Raw genomic sequence first — 16,935 nt, 5'->3', positions numbered from 1 at the left:
TTTCTGACAATATACTTCTATATCATCCTGACCCTGGCACAAAGCCAGCAAATTTTTCTCAGCCTGATCCACTGAATTAGGCTCATCGTACAGCAATCCGAGCGCCAGGAAAAACGCATCGACACTACTCAATGCAGGGTCTCCTGGCGCAAGAGAAAATGCCCAGTCTTGAGGGTCGCCGCGCAAAAAAGAAATAATAATCAAAACCTGTTGAATAGGATTACCAGAAGAATGAGGTTTCAAGGCCAGAAATAGCTTACAATTATTTTTGAAACTTAGAAACTTAGTTCTATCTCCAAAAAACAAATCAGGAATAGGAATTCTTGGTTCTAACATAGATTTCTGATCAATAGTATCTTGAATTTTTTGTACATTTAAAAACGAGATTATCCATTGAAGAGCACAGACCCTAAATATCCATGTCCACACCTGTGTCCAGAATCACCCAAATGTCTAGGGGAAAAAAAAAAAAGTGAACACAGAGCAGAAAAAAAAAAAAAAAAAAAAATGATGTCAGAACTTTTTCTTTCCCTCTATTGAGAATCATTAGTTTGGCTCCTTGTACTGTTATGTTTGCTAATGACAGGTGTTATGAAGGCAATCCAGAAACACAGTGTGCTTAGCGATCAGAGCGCACACAGTGATCTGACAAATACCCAAAAATACAAGAACGAGCTCTGAGACGTGGAAACTCTGTAGACTGCACACCTGATCCTATCCTAAACACAACTAAAAGCGGCTGTGGATTGCGCCTAACAACTACCTAGGCAACTCGGCACAGCCTAAGAAACTAGCTAGCCTGAAGATAGAAAAATAGGCCTGACTTGCCCCAGAGAAATTCCCCAAAGGAAAAGGCAGCCCCCCACATATAATGACTGTGAGTAAGATGAAAAGACAAAACGTAGGGATGAAATAGATTCAGCAAAGTGGGGCCCGATATTCTAGGACAGAGCGAGGACAGTAAAGCGAACTTTGCAGTCTACAAAAAACCCTAAAGCAAAACCACGCAAAGGGGGCAAAAAAAAACCACCGTGCCGAACTAACGGCACGGCGGTACACCCTTTGCGTCTCAGAGCTTCCAGCAAAACAAAAGACAAGCTGGACAGAAAAAAAGCAACAAAAAAGCAAAAAGCACTTAGCTATACAGAGCAGCAGGTCACAGGAACAATCAGGAGAAGCTCAGATCCAACACTAAAACATTGACAAGGAGCAAGGATAGCAGCATCAGGCGGAGTTAAGTAATGAAGCAGTTAACGAGCTCACCAGAACACCTGAGGGAGGAAGCTCAGAAGCTGCAGTACCACCCGTGACCACAGGAGTGAATTCAGCCACAGAACTCACAACAATTGCCCAGCCTGCGTAGTATCTTGCCCGGCGCACGTAGTATATTGCACAGCCCGCGTAGTATATTGCCCAACCCGCGTAGTATACTGCCCAGAGCGCATAGTATATTGCACAGCCCGCGCAGTACATTGCCCAGCCCACGTAGTATATTGCACAGCCCACGTAATATATAGCAATGTGGGCATCATATCCCTGTTAAAAAAAGAATTAAAATAAAAAATAGTTATATACTCACCCTCCAATGGCCCCTGGATCCAGGAAGCGTTTACCACCGCTCCTTGCACGCTCCGGTCTCAAGAGTGCATTGCGGTCTCACGAGATGATCATCATCTCGCGAGATCGCAATGCATGGAGCGGTCACCGGAGCGTCGCGAGGAGCGGGAAAGGTGCCGGAAGGTAAGTATATGATGATTTTTTATTTTTTTCAATTATTTTTAACATTAGATCTTTTTACTATTGATGCTGCATAGGCAGCATCAATAGTAAAAAAGTTGGTCACACAGGGTTAATAGCAGCGTTAATGGAGTGCATTACACTATGGCATAACGCGGTCCATTAGCGCTGCCATTAACCCAGTGTGAGCGCTGACTGGAGGGGAGTATGGAGCGGGCACTGACTGCGGGGAGGAAGGAGCGGCCATGTTGCCGCCGGACTGCGCCCGTCGCTGATTGGTCGTGGCAATGGTCATGGGCGTATTGCCACGACCAATTAGCGACTTAGATTTCCATGACAGACAGAGGCCGCGACCAATGAATATCCGTGACAGACAGACAGACGGAAGTGACCCTTAGACAATTATATAGTAGATGTTTTCACTTTTTTTCAATAAAAAGATACATTTTTTATTGGATTTTGGTTCTTTGGTGCATTTTTTTCTCTATATGATTTACCTAATTAGATGAGCTTGTTGGTAACTCGTAGAGGTGGAAGTAGTCAGGAGCACACAGAAGAGGGAAGTTTGCAGTCCTGAGGAGAAACAAGTGCTATTTGGAAACGTAATCTAAAGGGATAAAAATAGGACCACCCATTCTGCTATGTGCAGCTGGATTCACTGAGGAACAGATGAAGAAAAGACACAAAGTACAAGAAAGAAACATCATCCCTTCCGTTATAAACTTCTGTGAGGCACCTGTGGGTTCAAGGTGCTCAATACACATCTAAATAAGTTCCCTAAGGGATCTAGTTTCCAAAATGGTGTCACTTTTTGGGAGCTTCCACTGTTTAGGCACATCAGGGGCTCTTCAAATGTGACATGGCATCTGTTGATTACTCCAGCAAATTTTACATTCAAAAAGTTACCTGGTGATCCTTTTGCGCCAGGATGATTTCATAAAATATCTTATACCTCTCAGATGTATTCAGGTAAATTTATGCCATTCGAGCATTTGTCTGAATTTGTTCTTTTGTGATGATGGTTGTACTAATATTAGATTTTTTGCTCCCTTGATTGCTGTTATTAAAGGGAATTTGTTAGCGGTGTAACAGCGTGTCCCTCCCCCAGCCTGTGTCCCTGGACTGCAATGTAATCAGGCCTGAGTCAACAACCAGTTGGGGAGTCTGGCTTTGTTCTCCTCAACATAGGACTTATCCAATACAAGCTTGTAGCTTTGGAAACTTAAGTTAGCCACAGAGTAAATGGGAGCCCTCCCCCATGGAGGGGTTGATCCCAGGACACAACAATAGACACATGGTTTGGCCCAAGTAGTTAGGTGTTGACAGGCCATGGGCTTGGATCTTATACTGAGGTGAGATCCTGGTGCCTGTGTGTGGAGGGTTAAAAGCTGTCATGCGGAATCGTGTTATGTCCCTTAACTGTTGGATCCATTGAACTCATCCCAGGATTATTTCTGTCTTTTCCCTGGCATCGGATTACCAGGTGGCGCCCCTGAAACTGTTCCCCTCTTGGTGTGAACTCACTCTGGACTCTAAGAGACGCTATTGATATTTTATGTTCTATGCTCCCTGTCTCAATAAATCCCTTTAGGATGACATGGTACTAGTGTTTCTCTCTTTCGTAAGTGTACTCTATTTGACGTACAATACTGTTCAGTTTTATTCAAAGCAAATAGAAACATGGTTGCACTCAATTGTACTAAAGCAAGTGAATGTGTAATACATGAAATGTGAATAACATAATGGCTTGTGAAATCTATGAAAAAACAATGAGATGCTTAGCACAAAATTTGGCCAAAAAATGTGAGCCCATCCACCAACGTCAAGGTAATCTCATGGATTGGATGGGTCCCTGACCTAACTGCCTAGTGTGAACACTTACCTATGGCTAATGTCTTAGTAAAACCTGTATTTATAGGAAGGTTGGAATCAAATGTGTTTGGATGTAATTAAAATCATAGCATGGTGAAGGGCGAGGTGTCTAAGTCAGAAAAAATAGTACATAACAAGTAATGGTAAACTGACTGAACAAAGAACTAGTCTGAACTGGTGCATACCCAAAAACAACTTACATAGCAAATAGAGAAATGGTTGCACTCAATTGTACTAAAGCAAGTGAATGTGTGATACATGAACTGTGAATAGCGTAATGACTTGTAAAATCTATGAAAAAACACATGAGATGCTTAGCATAAAATGTGGCTAAAAAATGTGAGCCCAGTTTTATTCATAGGCACAGTACTATGTTACTCATCTCATAATAGTTGTGGTCTTTTTCATGGTCAATGTCTTTGTGTTCAGATTTATTGCCATTTAAATTTATCATTTGTAAATCAATTGTACTTATGAAAATTACCAACTTTGAAATATATTTTGACCTAAAAATATTGATATTTCGCTCTAAATTCACAGGTAAAGTTTGTAAAATCTGTAGACAACATCTGCAAAGCAATTACAATAGTAACACATTTTAATGCAATTATTGAAAATAGACATCACAAATCAGTAACTAACCTGGACATATTTGGTATTCTTGTAATCATAACAACTCATACAATACATTGAACATATTAAGGTACTTATGATGATTGGAAAATTATGCAAAAAAATAGTGTGGAGTGTTTTTCTTCTCCATTATATCCCTAAAAAGTGAAATTCGTACAAACATGTTTGGCAAAGTGACACATAATAAAATTAAGACTAACTTTCTCTGTGTGTAGGGTATGGGAGACATCATAGCAGTTAGTGTCCACCCATCAGCTCAAAGTCAAATGTGCATTCTGAGATAAAGTAGACAAGGAAAATGGTGTGCACTCAGGTCAGGGACAAGGAGGTGCTGGTAAACTGACCGTGAGGTCAAGTCAATCATTCAAAAAAGATTACCGCACACTCAAGACTGGTAAGATGCAAAAGGTGTATGCCAATTTTATTGAAGAAAACAAAACAAAAAAGAACTGGTTTCCACATTCATATTCATTTGACATAGACAAAAAACCCGACGTTTCGACCCTCCCGGGTCTTACTCATGGGGTTACTCAAGTCCTTTGACATAGATGCATAATAGTGGCAGTGGTAGGGGGTGTACGACCGATCCCTTGTTAAGGCACAACCTTATAATAAAGCCAGTCCGGGCAGAAGTGTCCCGGGAGCACAGAATCTGGGTGGTGAGGGCCGTTAGACACCTAGTGGGTCTGAAAAGGGTCCCTGGGAGGATTAGCGGCGCATCCCGCGCCTTGCTGCGATGTCCTGGGGGGAGACCTGGAAAGTCGGTTGTGCCTTAACAAGGGATCGGTCGTACACCCCCTACCACTGCCACTATTATGCATCTATGTCAAAGGACTTGAGTAACCCCATGAGTAAGACCCGGGAGGGTCGAAACGTCGGGTTTTTTGTCTATTTCAAATGAATATGAATGTGGCAACCACTTCTTTTTTGTTTTGTTTTCTTCAATAAAATTGGCATACACCTTTTGCATCTTACCAGTCTTGAGTGTGCGGTAATCTTTTTTGAACATTCTGAGATAAAGGCTGAACAGATGTAAATTGTTGGAAAATCCAGGACGCAAGACATATGATGGCCAGAAATAATAATGTTATCCCTCATGTTCTCAAACATTTCAGGTTATTTTGAAAATTTACTTAACAGTATAGTTATCGTTTAGGTAAAACCTTTACTGTCATCAGAGTAGAGTTGATAATTATCAAGTTGTTTGGGATATCAGGCTTTGTGGGTGAAGCAGCCAAAAGGAATGTTTTTTGGCTTTTTCTCTGTCACTCATTATTTAGAAATGATTGTAGAAATATTTAGTGATTTAATATCGGTGGTTTTAATCCCAAATTCTATTTTGGCTAATTTATTTGTTGGCATGGAAAGAGCAATGACCTCAGCTCCGGCCTATGATTTCTTGGATCCCGTGGGTTGTTTGCTACTTCCAAAATTAAATTTCATTGTAATCATACTTTTTTGAGTATTTTGGTATCTTTTGTCTCTCTTCTTTGAAAATTATCATCTTTTATTCAATCGTCCTTAGCTTTCGCCTTTGGCAGATTATGGAAATGTTATATAAAAACTTGTGCCATGTTAAAACCAAGTGGTCCCAGTCGTTCCCATTGTAGTACAATATTGTACTTGAGCTTTAGAAAAGGTGTACAACTCAATATTTAAAGAACCATTTCAATAATTTGGTTTCATGTTTAAGCTCTAAAAAAAAGTTCTCAACAAAAACTTACAAGGCTTACATCAAGCTGCATGAAGTGTTTGATTGCAATTAGATTTTTGAGAAATGCAGCGAAACTAAAAGTGATGCCTTTAGTAATTTTTTTGAAGAAATCAGACACTACTTGTATTGTTTTATGATACCTATGGAACGAATCAGCATAATCAAAATCAATGTTTATAATGCTAAAATGGATCTTATTTCATTATAGAACAGCAGATAATAGTAAAGTAGCCTGATGTACATTCGTTGCAATAAGCAAACAATATCAAATAGTTCAAAAAGCAAAACAGATGCACGAAACAAAAGCCACAAGCACCCACATTGTTAGTGCTTATGCAGCCAACTGTGCAAATCAGTCTGAGAACCAACCGCTAATGTATAGACTGACTGCAGGTCTCCTGACCAGAGAACAACAACTTCATGAATTTCTATAAGGCTGTAGAGCTCAGATCGGAAAAGCCAAGTCCAGCCCATGCATTGCAGTTTGAGATCACACCAAGATCTACAGACATCTTCATGAGTCTTTACTTGTAACATTGCACATCAACTTCCTATTCATCTCTTTAGGTTTTTGCTTCAGATTTTTTCACTCTGTACAAGTAAAGGTGTGGCCTCCCTTTTCTTTGAGCTTTTAATTTGTAAAGCGCTGCGGAATATGTTGGCGCTATATAAATAAAATTATTATTATTGAGCTGAACATTACATATATAGTGATGAGTAAGACTGCCTAGTGCCTAGTCGACCAAGTACATTTTTCATTTGTATGCACTATAATTTCTTTTGAAAAAGAAAAGGAAAATCCAGTCCTGTTAAGCCGGACTCCAATTTTTTCTATTTTCCTTGATCTGAGGCCGGTGTCTGGGCCCCAGGTGGATAAGCACAGAGCGGCTGGGTGAGCTGGAATCAAGTTGCTATTACGTTTATATAGCTTTCCATGGCTGGGTGTCCATTAGTTGGAGTTTCGGTCCTGGTCGGCCATTTACGTCATTTGACATATGGTGCGATTTTAATATTAGATAGGGTCACCGTAACATGGTGGAATGGCTTTTATGCTTTTTTTATTATCAAAATTATGGTAACTAAGCACTCTATATTATCTTCATACACTATTGCTATTTATTTATTGACTGCAGGGTATTTCTTTTATATCTTTGGTTTTGCCTGTTTAGTGGGCAGTGTGAACATGCACCTACATGTTACATGCAAACCAATTTACTGTATATTCCAGGTCAATTCTTTAGGTTTTTCTAACTAGTGATATCAAGCATTCGTTTCTCCCTCCTCAAAAAACTGTTTTGTACTATTAAAATATTAGCATCGATTTGAAAGTGGTATTTAACCTTCGTCTTCTAAAATAGAGAATGGCCTCATCAAGCATTTTAAAATATGACTAAAATGGATAAGGTTATTATCATGGGCACTTGTGCAAGATTACCAGGAGGACTAGCTGGCAAGGAGTTGTCAGCTAGCAGTGTCAAAATCAAAGGCAGAATCATAAGGCAGGTGGGTAGTTGGGAAAAAGTCTGAGCGCGGATAAATACTATTAAACACAGCCGGAGCCAGAATCAAAGCTGCAGAACAGTTTGCTATAACTGGGATTGACTTCAGCATGTTTATATAGGGAGAGGTCCTGCCCCTGGCTCCAGCAAAACTAACAATTAACTATTGAGAATAAAACATAGAACATATGCACTTACATTTCCTCATGGGAACTACAGTGCCAGTGCTGCACCCCGTAGCGCCAAGAGCAGGGGTATCTGGGGCAAATTCTGCCATGGGTGTTAGTTATGTAGCATTGCTGAGATAGTTGATGAAATTATAATTGGTGCTACATTTTATTATAAACAATCTAACACCAATGTTATCACAATCTTCCCTTTAATTTTGATGTATAGTTCTGTTCGTATATACAAGTATATGTAATGTTATATAAATGCAATATACAATAGCCAGTTTTGGATGGAAAACACCAAATCCAAAACATTTTATGATATCACAAAATAAAATAAATCTACATACTTAAAAGGAGATAATGCCCCAAAGTACAGTTTAACATTTAAAGAATATCAAGTGGCACTTAAAATTTTATTTAGTTGCAATGATATCACCATTTTTTAATTGACTGCATCCTTATTCACTTAGAAATTGTCTTCTGTCTTTTAGCTGAATCCAAATACCTTCTTGTGGTCGAAGGATGAGCTCTCCAACAAGACCCAATTCATCACGTTTTTGATTTGTTTCAATCCAGAAATTACGTAATATGGTGGATAGAACAACTTTTTCTTCCATTAAAGCAAACCTTTGACCTAGATAGTGTATTACAAAGTATAAACATTATGTAAGGTGCTTAATAGATCATTCTTAGACCTAAATGTTAATTTTCAAATCCATCTCTTTCATTTTTACTTGACCTAATCCAGTGGTGGGGATCCTCTGACCTGTAGGCTGCAATCGGTCATTAATTCCAGGGATATTCCTGGACACCACAGTGATTGGGCTGCTGGCCACTTTTTGCCATCCACTGGCCCTTTTTATTCCTCTTTCCATTGTGGGCATGTGTACAATGCATTCACTACTGAATGCTGAGACCCACATAATCAAGAATTATGTCCTGACGTTGGCCAGTGCCAGCAACAGGATGTTCCTTGCGTGCGAAATTGGCACGTTCAACACTCCTATCCTTATAGTGAAGGCAGCAATTACAGTGTCTGCTCTGTAACTTATATGCTTCCAGTCCCAGTGTTTGCTATGTGATGTATATTCACCAGCTCAAACATCAACCTAGCCAAGCAGCTACATTCGTTATAAGCAACCTGCACGGGCGTAGCACCTTCACATCACAAGTCCACACACCCAGCCAGGACCTCCACCAGGATCGCCCACTGCTGCTGCCCAGTGCTATGTTACATAAGCGCAAATCCTAGTGTCTCCTATGTAATATATATATTAGCCAGTCCCAGTGTCTCCGATGTGATGTATACCCCAGCCTCATTGTATCCCATATGATGTATGGATAGCAGACTCAGTGTCTCCTATGTGATGCATAAATCCATCTAAATGAATTCTATGTGTTGTATTTACAGCAGTTTTGATGTATCCATTGAATATACACAGCAGGTTGGGGTCTCGTATGTGATGTATACCATATTTTCTGTGTCAACTATGTGATGTGTATACATCTGTCCCAGTATCTCTTCACAAAGTATATGTGATGTATACACTAGACCTCCCACTGCTTTAGTCCGGTCTGGATAAGGTCATATACCTGTTACCCTTTATATATTACTGTAATATTTGCCGACTTCTATATGTTTGGTATATAATGCTGTTGCCTTATATGAGGTTTCTATTGTTTACATTTATGTGATCTTGAAATGGCTATTGTGGCTTTATATGGGGGGCTATAATGTTCCCCTATCACATCATATGTACCCACCGAGATAACATTTTAAATAGTTATAGGAGGATTTTCCCTACATACTCTATATACACCAATTTGGTGAAATCCTTTGGGGATTTTTTTTCCCTAATATTTACATTCATTTGACTCTACTCAGGCTGTGGTGGAGTTATATATGTGTATAAATATATTTATGGTTTCAGATCTGTATAATGAGCGGCAGGATATCTTTGATAGTTATGGATGGGTCACACTAGTTGACCTTATGTAGTATGTATGATGTACCAGGCAGTAATTATTGGACATGTACTCCTTTCTGAATCTGAATAGATTTTTTCTTATATTTTTCAAATAAAGTGAATTGATTTTACTTTATGGCTATTACTCCACTTGCCACTGCTACAGGGCAAGTCTGAAGATTGAGGCTAAGTGCCAGAATTGGCACATCTTATAGATGCGCCTTTTCTGGGGCGGCTGAGAGCTAATCTTTTTAGCCTGGGGGGAACGTATCCATAGCCCTTTCCTAGGCCATTAAAGGGAACCTGTCACCCCCCCAGGCGTTAGTAACTAAAAGAGCCACCTTGTGCAGCATTAATGCTGCATTCTGACAAGGTGGCTCTTTTAGTTACAAATGCCTGGGGGGTGACAGGTTCCCTTTAATATTATCCCGCAGCTGCCTGCCTAGCATTTGCTGGTTATTAACCCCTTTTTGCCAGCTGATGGAATAGTACATCAGCTGGCAGTATCCCCAACTTTGAGGTAGGCTCCTGTGGTGAGCCAACCTCAAAGCAGCGACATGTCAGCTGTTTTCAACAGCTGACATGTGCCCGCAATGTGCGCGATCTGGTCGTGCCCATTAACTAGTTAAATGCCGCTGTCAAACTTTGACAGCAGCATTTAACAAGTGCTGCCGGCCGAGCGGCTGGAAGTATGCGAACCGCTGACCCCTGTCATGTGATCAGGGGTCATCGGTGCGTTGCCATCACAACCAGAGGTCTCCTCGAGACCTCTATGGTTGTTGATGGCAGATTGCTATGAGCGCCACCCTGGGGTCGGCACTCATAGCAAGCCTGTAATTCTGCTGCATAGAGGTGGATGGCTGAGCATCCCCAAATCCAGGTGTGAAAAGCTTGTTGCATCATTCTCAAGAAGACTCATGGCTGTACTAGCTCAAAAGTATGCTTCTACTCAATACTGAGGGAAGGGTCTGAATACTCTTTTTTAATAAATTTGCAAACATTTCTACATTTCTGGGTCTTTTTCAGTCAAGATGGGGTGCAGAGTGTACATTAATGAGAAAACAAATAAACTTTTTGAATGTACCAATAACTGCAATGAAATAAAGAGTGAAAAGACAGATATGCATGTTTTTCTCAATATCTGACATGAAACCTTTCCCATTTTAGGTCAATTTGGATTACCATAATTATTAATATTTACCAAATTCCAGTTACTTTCTGCTAAGTCAAAGGTTTACATACATTTTATTAGTATTTGATGCTATTGCCCTTAACCTGAATGACATAGGTCAAATGTTTGGGATATCCTTCCAAAAGATTCTCACAATATTTGGTCGGAATTTGGGCCCATTCTTCCTGACAAAACTGGTGTAACTGATTCAGGTTTGTATGTCGCCTTGCTCACACCTGCCTTTTCAGCTTTGCCCATATATTGTCAATAGGATTGTGATCAGGGCTTTGTGATGGTCACTCCAAAACATTAACTTTGTTATACTTAGCCAACTGGTTACCATGTTGGCAGTATGCTTTGGGTCATTGTCCATTTGGAAGACGCATTTCTAAACAAGCTTTAATTTCCTGGCTGATGTCCTGAGATGTTGCTTCTGTATTACCACATAATCTTCTTTTCTCATTTTGCCTTTTATTTTGGGAAGTGCACCAGTCCCTCCTGCAGCAAAACAACCCCACAACATGATGCTGCCATCCTAGTGTTTCACAGTTGGGATTGTGTTCTTAGACTTATAAATTTCTCCCTTTTTCCTCCAAATGTAACAATGGTCATTATGCCCAAGATGTTCAATTTTAGTTTCATCAGACCACAGCACATGTCTCCAAAAATTAAGGTCTGTGTTCCTGTGTTCATTTGGAAACATTAATCTGGCTTTTTATGTTTCTTTTGGAGTAATGGTTCTTCCAGGCAGAGTGGCCTTTCAACCCTTGTTGATACAGTACTTGTTTCACTGTGGATATTGACACACTCTTACCAGCTTCCGCCATCACCTTCACAAGGTCTTTTGCTTTTGTCCTTGTGTTGATATGCACATGTTTGACCAAAATACGTTCATCTCTGGGACATAGAACCCGTCTCCTTCCTGGACGGTATAATGGCTGGACATTCCCATCGTATCTGTATTTGTGTATAATCAACGTGGCACCTTTAGATATCTTGAAATTGTACCCAAGAATGAGCGAGAATTGTGCAAGTCCCCAATTCTCATCCTGATTTCTTGGCTGATTTATTTAGACTTTCCCATAATGCTACACAAAGAAGCAGTGTGTTTCAGGTGTGGATTAAAATACATCCATAGCTTTGTCTCTATTTAACTCAGATGTTGCAAAAAAAAAAACTTTGGTTTGGCTTCCAAACATATGACATCATCATATGGGCAGTCCAGAATTGTTCTTAGTGTATGTAATCTTTTGACTTTGCAGTAAGTAATAAAAATTACTTAAAACATTCATTTTCTCTCATTATTCTGACATTTGACAAATAATAATTATGGTAACCATAATTGACTTAAAATGGTTAAGGTTTATTCTGATTTCATGTTAGATATTGAGAAAAACATGTATTTGTCTTTTTATATAGTGTATGTAACCTTCTGGTTTCAACTGGATATATATCAGTTTTATCATTTTACTTCATCATTAATAAGTATTAACTTTTACATACCAATACAGTTTCGGAGTCCTGCTGAAAATGGAATATAAGCATAGGGGTTGCGACCATTTGTAGCTTCGGGAAAAAACCTCTGTGGCCTAAATTCTTCTGGTTCTGGAAAGTATTCTGGATCTCGGTGTAATGCATAAGGAACAATTAACACATTAACTCCTTTAGGGACCTTAAATCCCCCTGAAAAAAATAGATAATTTCTCATTGAAAAATTAACATTTGTTTTGATGTAGTAACATGACTGATTGTGATATGAGACTCATACTGATAGTGCAGTCTTCACAAATAGTGCGGGCATAGAAAGGAACTGATGGAAACAGTCGCAGGGCTTCCTTGATCACTGCTTCAAGATATCGTAGGTTCTTCAAATCTTCCATTGCGACAGGCCGATCAGATTCACCTGATATATGTAAAATATTTTCAAGAAAACTTTTTGAGAAAAACAACTTGCAATTAACATCTAAATATCAAAATACAGTATATTACTGAGTTTTCCTTTTGTGTCAAATATATCTCTGAATATCAAATACATGTCTATTTAAGTTACCTCTAATAAGGGCTTCATTTTCAAAATGGTAGCACATACAAAAAAAATTAAACGGTATTTAAAAAAATAATTTACGTAAACAAAAATTGAATGGAATTTCAGTGTAATTTATGAAAGAAGCAAAAAGTGTCAAAAATTAGGAACTCAGACACACCCTGCATTAATATCAAGATATTTTTTGTGGAGATTCTCCTTGCTGCTGGATGGTGGAAAGATGTCTGACCGAGATAAGGTTTAACCCCTTAGTGACAGAGCCAATTTGGTACTTAATGACCGAGCCAATTTTTGCAATTCTGACCACTGTCACTTTATGAGGTTATAACTCTGGAACGCTTCAACGGATCCCGCTGATTCTGAGATTGTTTTTTCGTGACATATTGTACTTCATGTTTGTGGTAACATTTCTTCGATATTACTTGCGATTATTTATGAAAAAAACGGAAATATGGCAAAAAATTTTAAAATTTTGCAATTTTCAAATTTTGTATTTTTATGCCCTTAAATCAGAGAGATATGTCACAAAAAATAGTTAATAAATAACATTTCCCACATGTCTACTTTACATCAGCACAATTTTGGAAACAAAATTTTTTTTTGTTAGGGAGTTATAAGGGTTAAAAGTTGACCAGCAATTTCTCATTTTTACAACACCATTTTTTTTTAGGGACCACATCACATTTGAAGTCATTTTGAGGGGTCTATATGATAGAAAATACCCAAGTGTGACACCATTCTAAAAACTACACCCATCAAGGTTCTCAAAACCACATTCAAGAAGTTTATTAACCCTTTACGTGCTTCACAGGAACTGAAACAATGTGGAAGGAAAAAATGAACATTTAACTTTTTTTTGCAAACATCTTAATTCAGAACCATTTTTTTTATTTTCACAAGTGTAAAAACAGAAATGTAACCATAAATTTTGTTATGCAATTTCTCCTGAATACGACAATACCCCATATGTGGGGGTAAACCACTTTTTGGGCGCACCGCAGAACTTAGAAGTGAAGGAGCGCCGTTTGACTTTTTCAATGCAGAATTGGCTGGAATTGAGATCGGACGCCATGTCACGTTTAGAGAGCCCCTGATGTGCCTAAACAGTGGAAACTCCCCACAAGTGACACCATTTTGGAAACTAGACCCCTTAAGGAACTTATCTAGATGTGTGGTGAGCACTTTGAACCCCCAAGTGCTTCACAGAAGTTTATAACGTAGAGCCGTGAAAATAAAAAATCGCTTTTGTTTACACAAAAATTATCTTTTCGCCCACAAATTCTTGTTTTCACAAGGGTAACAGGAGAAATTAGACCACAAAAGTTGTTGTACGATTTCTCCTGAATACGTCGATACCCCATATGTGAGGGTAAACCACTGTTTGGGTGCACCGCAGAGCTTGGAAGTGAAGGAGCGCCGTTTTACTTTTTCAATGTAGAATTGGCTGGAATTGAGATCGGACGCCATGTCGCGTTTGGAGAGCCCCTGATGTGCCTAAACAGTGGAAACCCCCCACAAGTGACACCATTTTGGAAACTAGACCCCTTAAGGAACTTATCTAGATGTGTGACAAGCACTTTGAACCCCCGTGTGCTTCACAGAAGTTTATAACGTAGAGCCGTGAAAAAAAAAATTGCATTTTTTCTACAAAAATGATCTTTTTGCCCACAAATTTTTATTTTCACAAGGGTAACAGGAGAAATTAGACCCCAAAAGTTGTTGTGCAATTTCTCCTGAGTACGTCGATACCCAATATGTGGGGGTAAACCACTGTTTGGGCGCACCGCAGAGCTTGGAAGAGAAAGAGTGCCGTTTTACTTTTTCAATGTAGAATTCGCTGGAATTGAGATCGGACGCCATGTCGCGTTTGGAGAGCCCCTGATGTGCCTAAACAGTAGAAATCCCCCACAAGTGACCCCATTTTGGAAACTAGACCCCCCATGGAACTTATCTAGATGTGTGGTGAGAACCTTGAATGCCCAAGTGCTTCACAGAAGTTTAGAATGCAGAGCCGTGAAAATAAAAAATATTTTTTTTCCACAAAAAAGATTTTTTAGCCCCCAAGTTTTTATTTTCACAAGGGTAACAAGAGAAATTGGACCCCAAAAGTTGTTGACCAATTTGTCCTGAGTATGCTGGTACCCCATATGTGGGGGTAAACCACTGTTTGCGCGCACGGCAGAGCTCGGAAGGGAAGGAGCACCTTTTTGGAATGCAGACTTTGATAGAATGGTCTGCGGGTATTATGTTGCGATTGCAGAGCCCCTGATGTACCTAAACTGTAGTAACCCCCCACAAGTGACCCCATTTTGGAAACTAGACCCCCCAAGGAACTTATCTAGATATGTGGTGAGAACTTTGAATGCCCAAGTGCTTCACAGAAGTTTAGAATGCAGAGTCGTGAAAATAAAAAATATTTTTTTTTCCACAAAAAAGATATTGTAGTCCCCAAGTTTTTATTTTCACAAGGGTAACAGGAGAAATTGGACTGCAATAGTTGTTGTCCAATTTATCCCGAGTACGCTGATGCGCCATATGTGGGGGTAAACCACTGTTTGGGCGCACGGCAGAGCTCGGAAGGGAAGGAGCGCCTTTTTGGAATGCAGACTTTGATAGAATGGTCTGTGGGCATTATGTTGCGATTGCAGAGCCACTGATGTACCTAAACTGTAGTAACCCCCCACAAGTGACCCCATTTTGGAAACTAGACCCCCCAAGGAACTTATCTAGATGTGTGGTGAGAACTTTGAATGCCCAAGTGCTTCACAGAAGTTTAGAATGCAGAGTCGTGAAAATAAAAAATATTTTTTTTTTCCACAAAAAAGATATTGTAGCCCCCAAGTTTTTATTTTCACAAGGGTAACAGGAGAAATTGGACTGCAATAGTTGTTGTCCAATTTATCCCGAGTACGCTGATGCACCATATGTGGGGGTAAACCACTGTTTGGGCGCACGGCAGAGCTCGGAAGGGAAGGAGCGCCTTTTTGGAATGCAGACTTTGATAGAATGGTCTGTGGGCATTATGTTGCGATTGCAGAGCCCCTGTTGTACCTAAACTGTAGTAACCCCCACAAGTGACCCCATTTTGAATGCCCAAGTGCTTCACAGAAGTTTAGAATGCAGAGTCGTGAAAATAAAAAATATTTTTTTTTTTCACAAAAAAGATATTGTAGCCCCCAAGTTTTTATTTTCACAAGGGTAACAAGAGAAATTGGACCCCAGAAGTTGTTGTCCAATTTATCCCGAGTACGCTGATGCCCCATATGTGGGGGTAACCCACTGTTTGGGCGCACGGCAGAGCTCAGAAGGGAGGGAGCACCATTTGACTTTTTGAGCGCAAAATTGGCTGTCGTGTTTGGAGACCCCCTGATGTACCTAAACAGTGGAAACCCCCCAATTCTAGCTCCAACCCTAACCCCAACACACCCCTAACCCTAATCCCAACCTGATCCATAATCCTAATCACTAACCCTAACCATAATCACAACCCTTACCCCAAAACAACCCTAATGTCAACCCTAACCATAACCCTAATCAAAACCCTAAATCCAACACACCCCTAATCCTAATCTCAACCCTAACCTCAAACCTAACCCTAATCCCAATACACCCCTAATCACAACCCTAACCTTAACCCTAATCCCAAACCTAACCCTAATCCCAAGCGTAACCCTAATGCCAACCCTAACCCTAATACCAACCCTAATCCAAACCCTAACCCTAATCCCAGCTCTAACCCTAACTTTAGCCCCAACCCTAGCCCTAACTTTAGCCCCAGCCCTAACCCTAGCCCTAAGGCTACTTTCACACTTGCGTCGTTTGGCATTCCGTCACAATCCGTCGTTTTGGACAAGAAACGGATCCTGCAAATGTGCCCGCAGGATGCGTTTTTTGCCCATAGACTTGTATTGCCGACGGATCGTGACGGATGGCCACACGTCGCGTCCGTCGTGCACTGGATCAGTTGTGTTTTGGCAGACCGTCGGCACAAAAAAATGTTCAATGAAACGTTTTTTTGTACGTCGCATCCGCCATTTCTGACCGCGCATGCGTGGCCGTAACTCCGCCCCCTCCTCCCCAGGACATAGATTGGGCAGCGGATGCGTTGAAAAACTACAGCTGCTG

The 16,935-nt window shown here is 40.1% G+C and overlaps 1 protein-coding gene across 2 annotated transcripts in view; it reads right to left on the bottom strand.

Annotated features, from left to right (window-relative positions):
• Window positions 1-7,819: 7,819 nt before the first annotated feature.
• The window catches only part of LOC138656960 (cytochrome P450 4V2-like), a 146,232-nt gene continuing 137,116 nt past the window's right edge, over window positions 7,820-16,935 (bottom strand). Inside the window, exons 9-11 of one of the 2 annotated variants that reach the window (XM_069744364.1) lie at window positions 12,535-12,669; window positions 12,270-12,449; window positions 7,820-8,262 (exon numbers count right to left, since the gene is read on the bottom strand). In XM_069744364.1, coding sequence (XP_069600465.1) covers window positions 8,087-8,262; window positions 12,270-12,449; window positions 12,535-12,669 — 491 coding nt within the window. In that variant the 3' untranslated portion in view covers window positions 7,820-8,086. The remainder of the gene's footprint in view (window positions 8,263-12,269; window positions 12,450-12,534; window positions 12,670-16,935) is intronic. The other variant, XM_069744365.1, reaches the window with a different exon arrangement.

The sequence above is a fragment of the Ranitomeya imitator genome, chromosome 1 (genome assembly GCF_032444005.1).
Source record: "Ranitomeya imitator isolate aRanImi1 chromosome 1, aRanImi1.pri, whole genome shotgun sequence".
In the NCBI taxonomy this organism is placed as follows: Eukaryota; Metazoa; Chordata; class Amphibia; order Anura; family Dendrobatidae; genus Ranitomeya; species Ranitomeya imitator.
The sequence above is the reverse complement of the archived record's forward strand: the minus strand, read 5'-3'. Positions and strand labels throughout refer to the sequence as shown.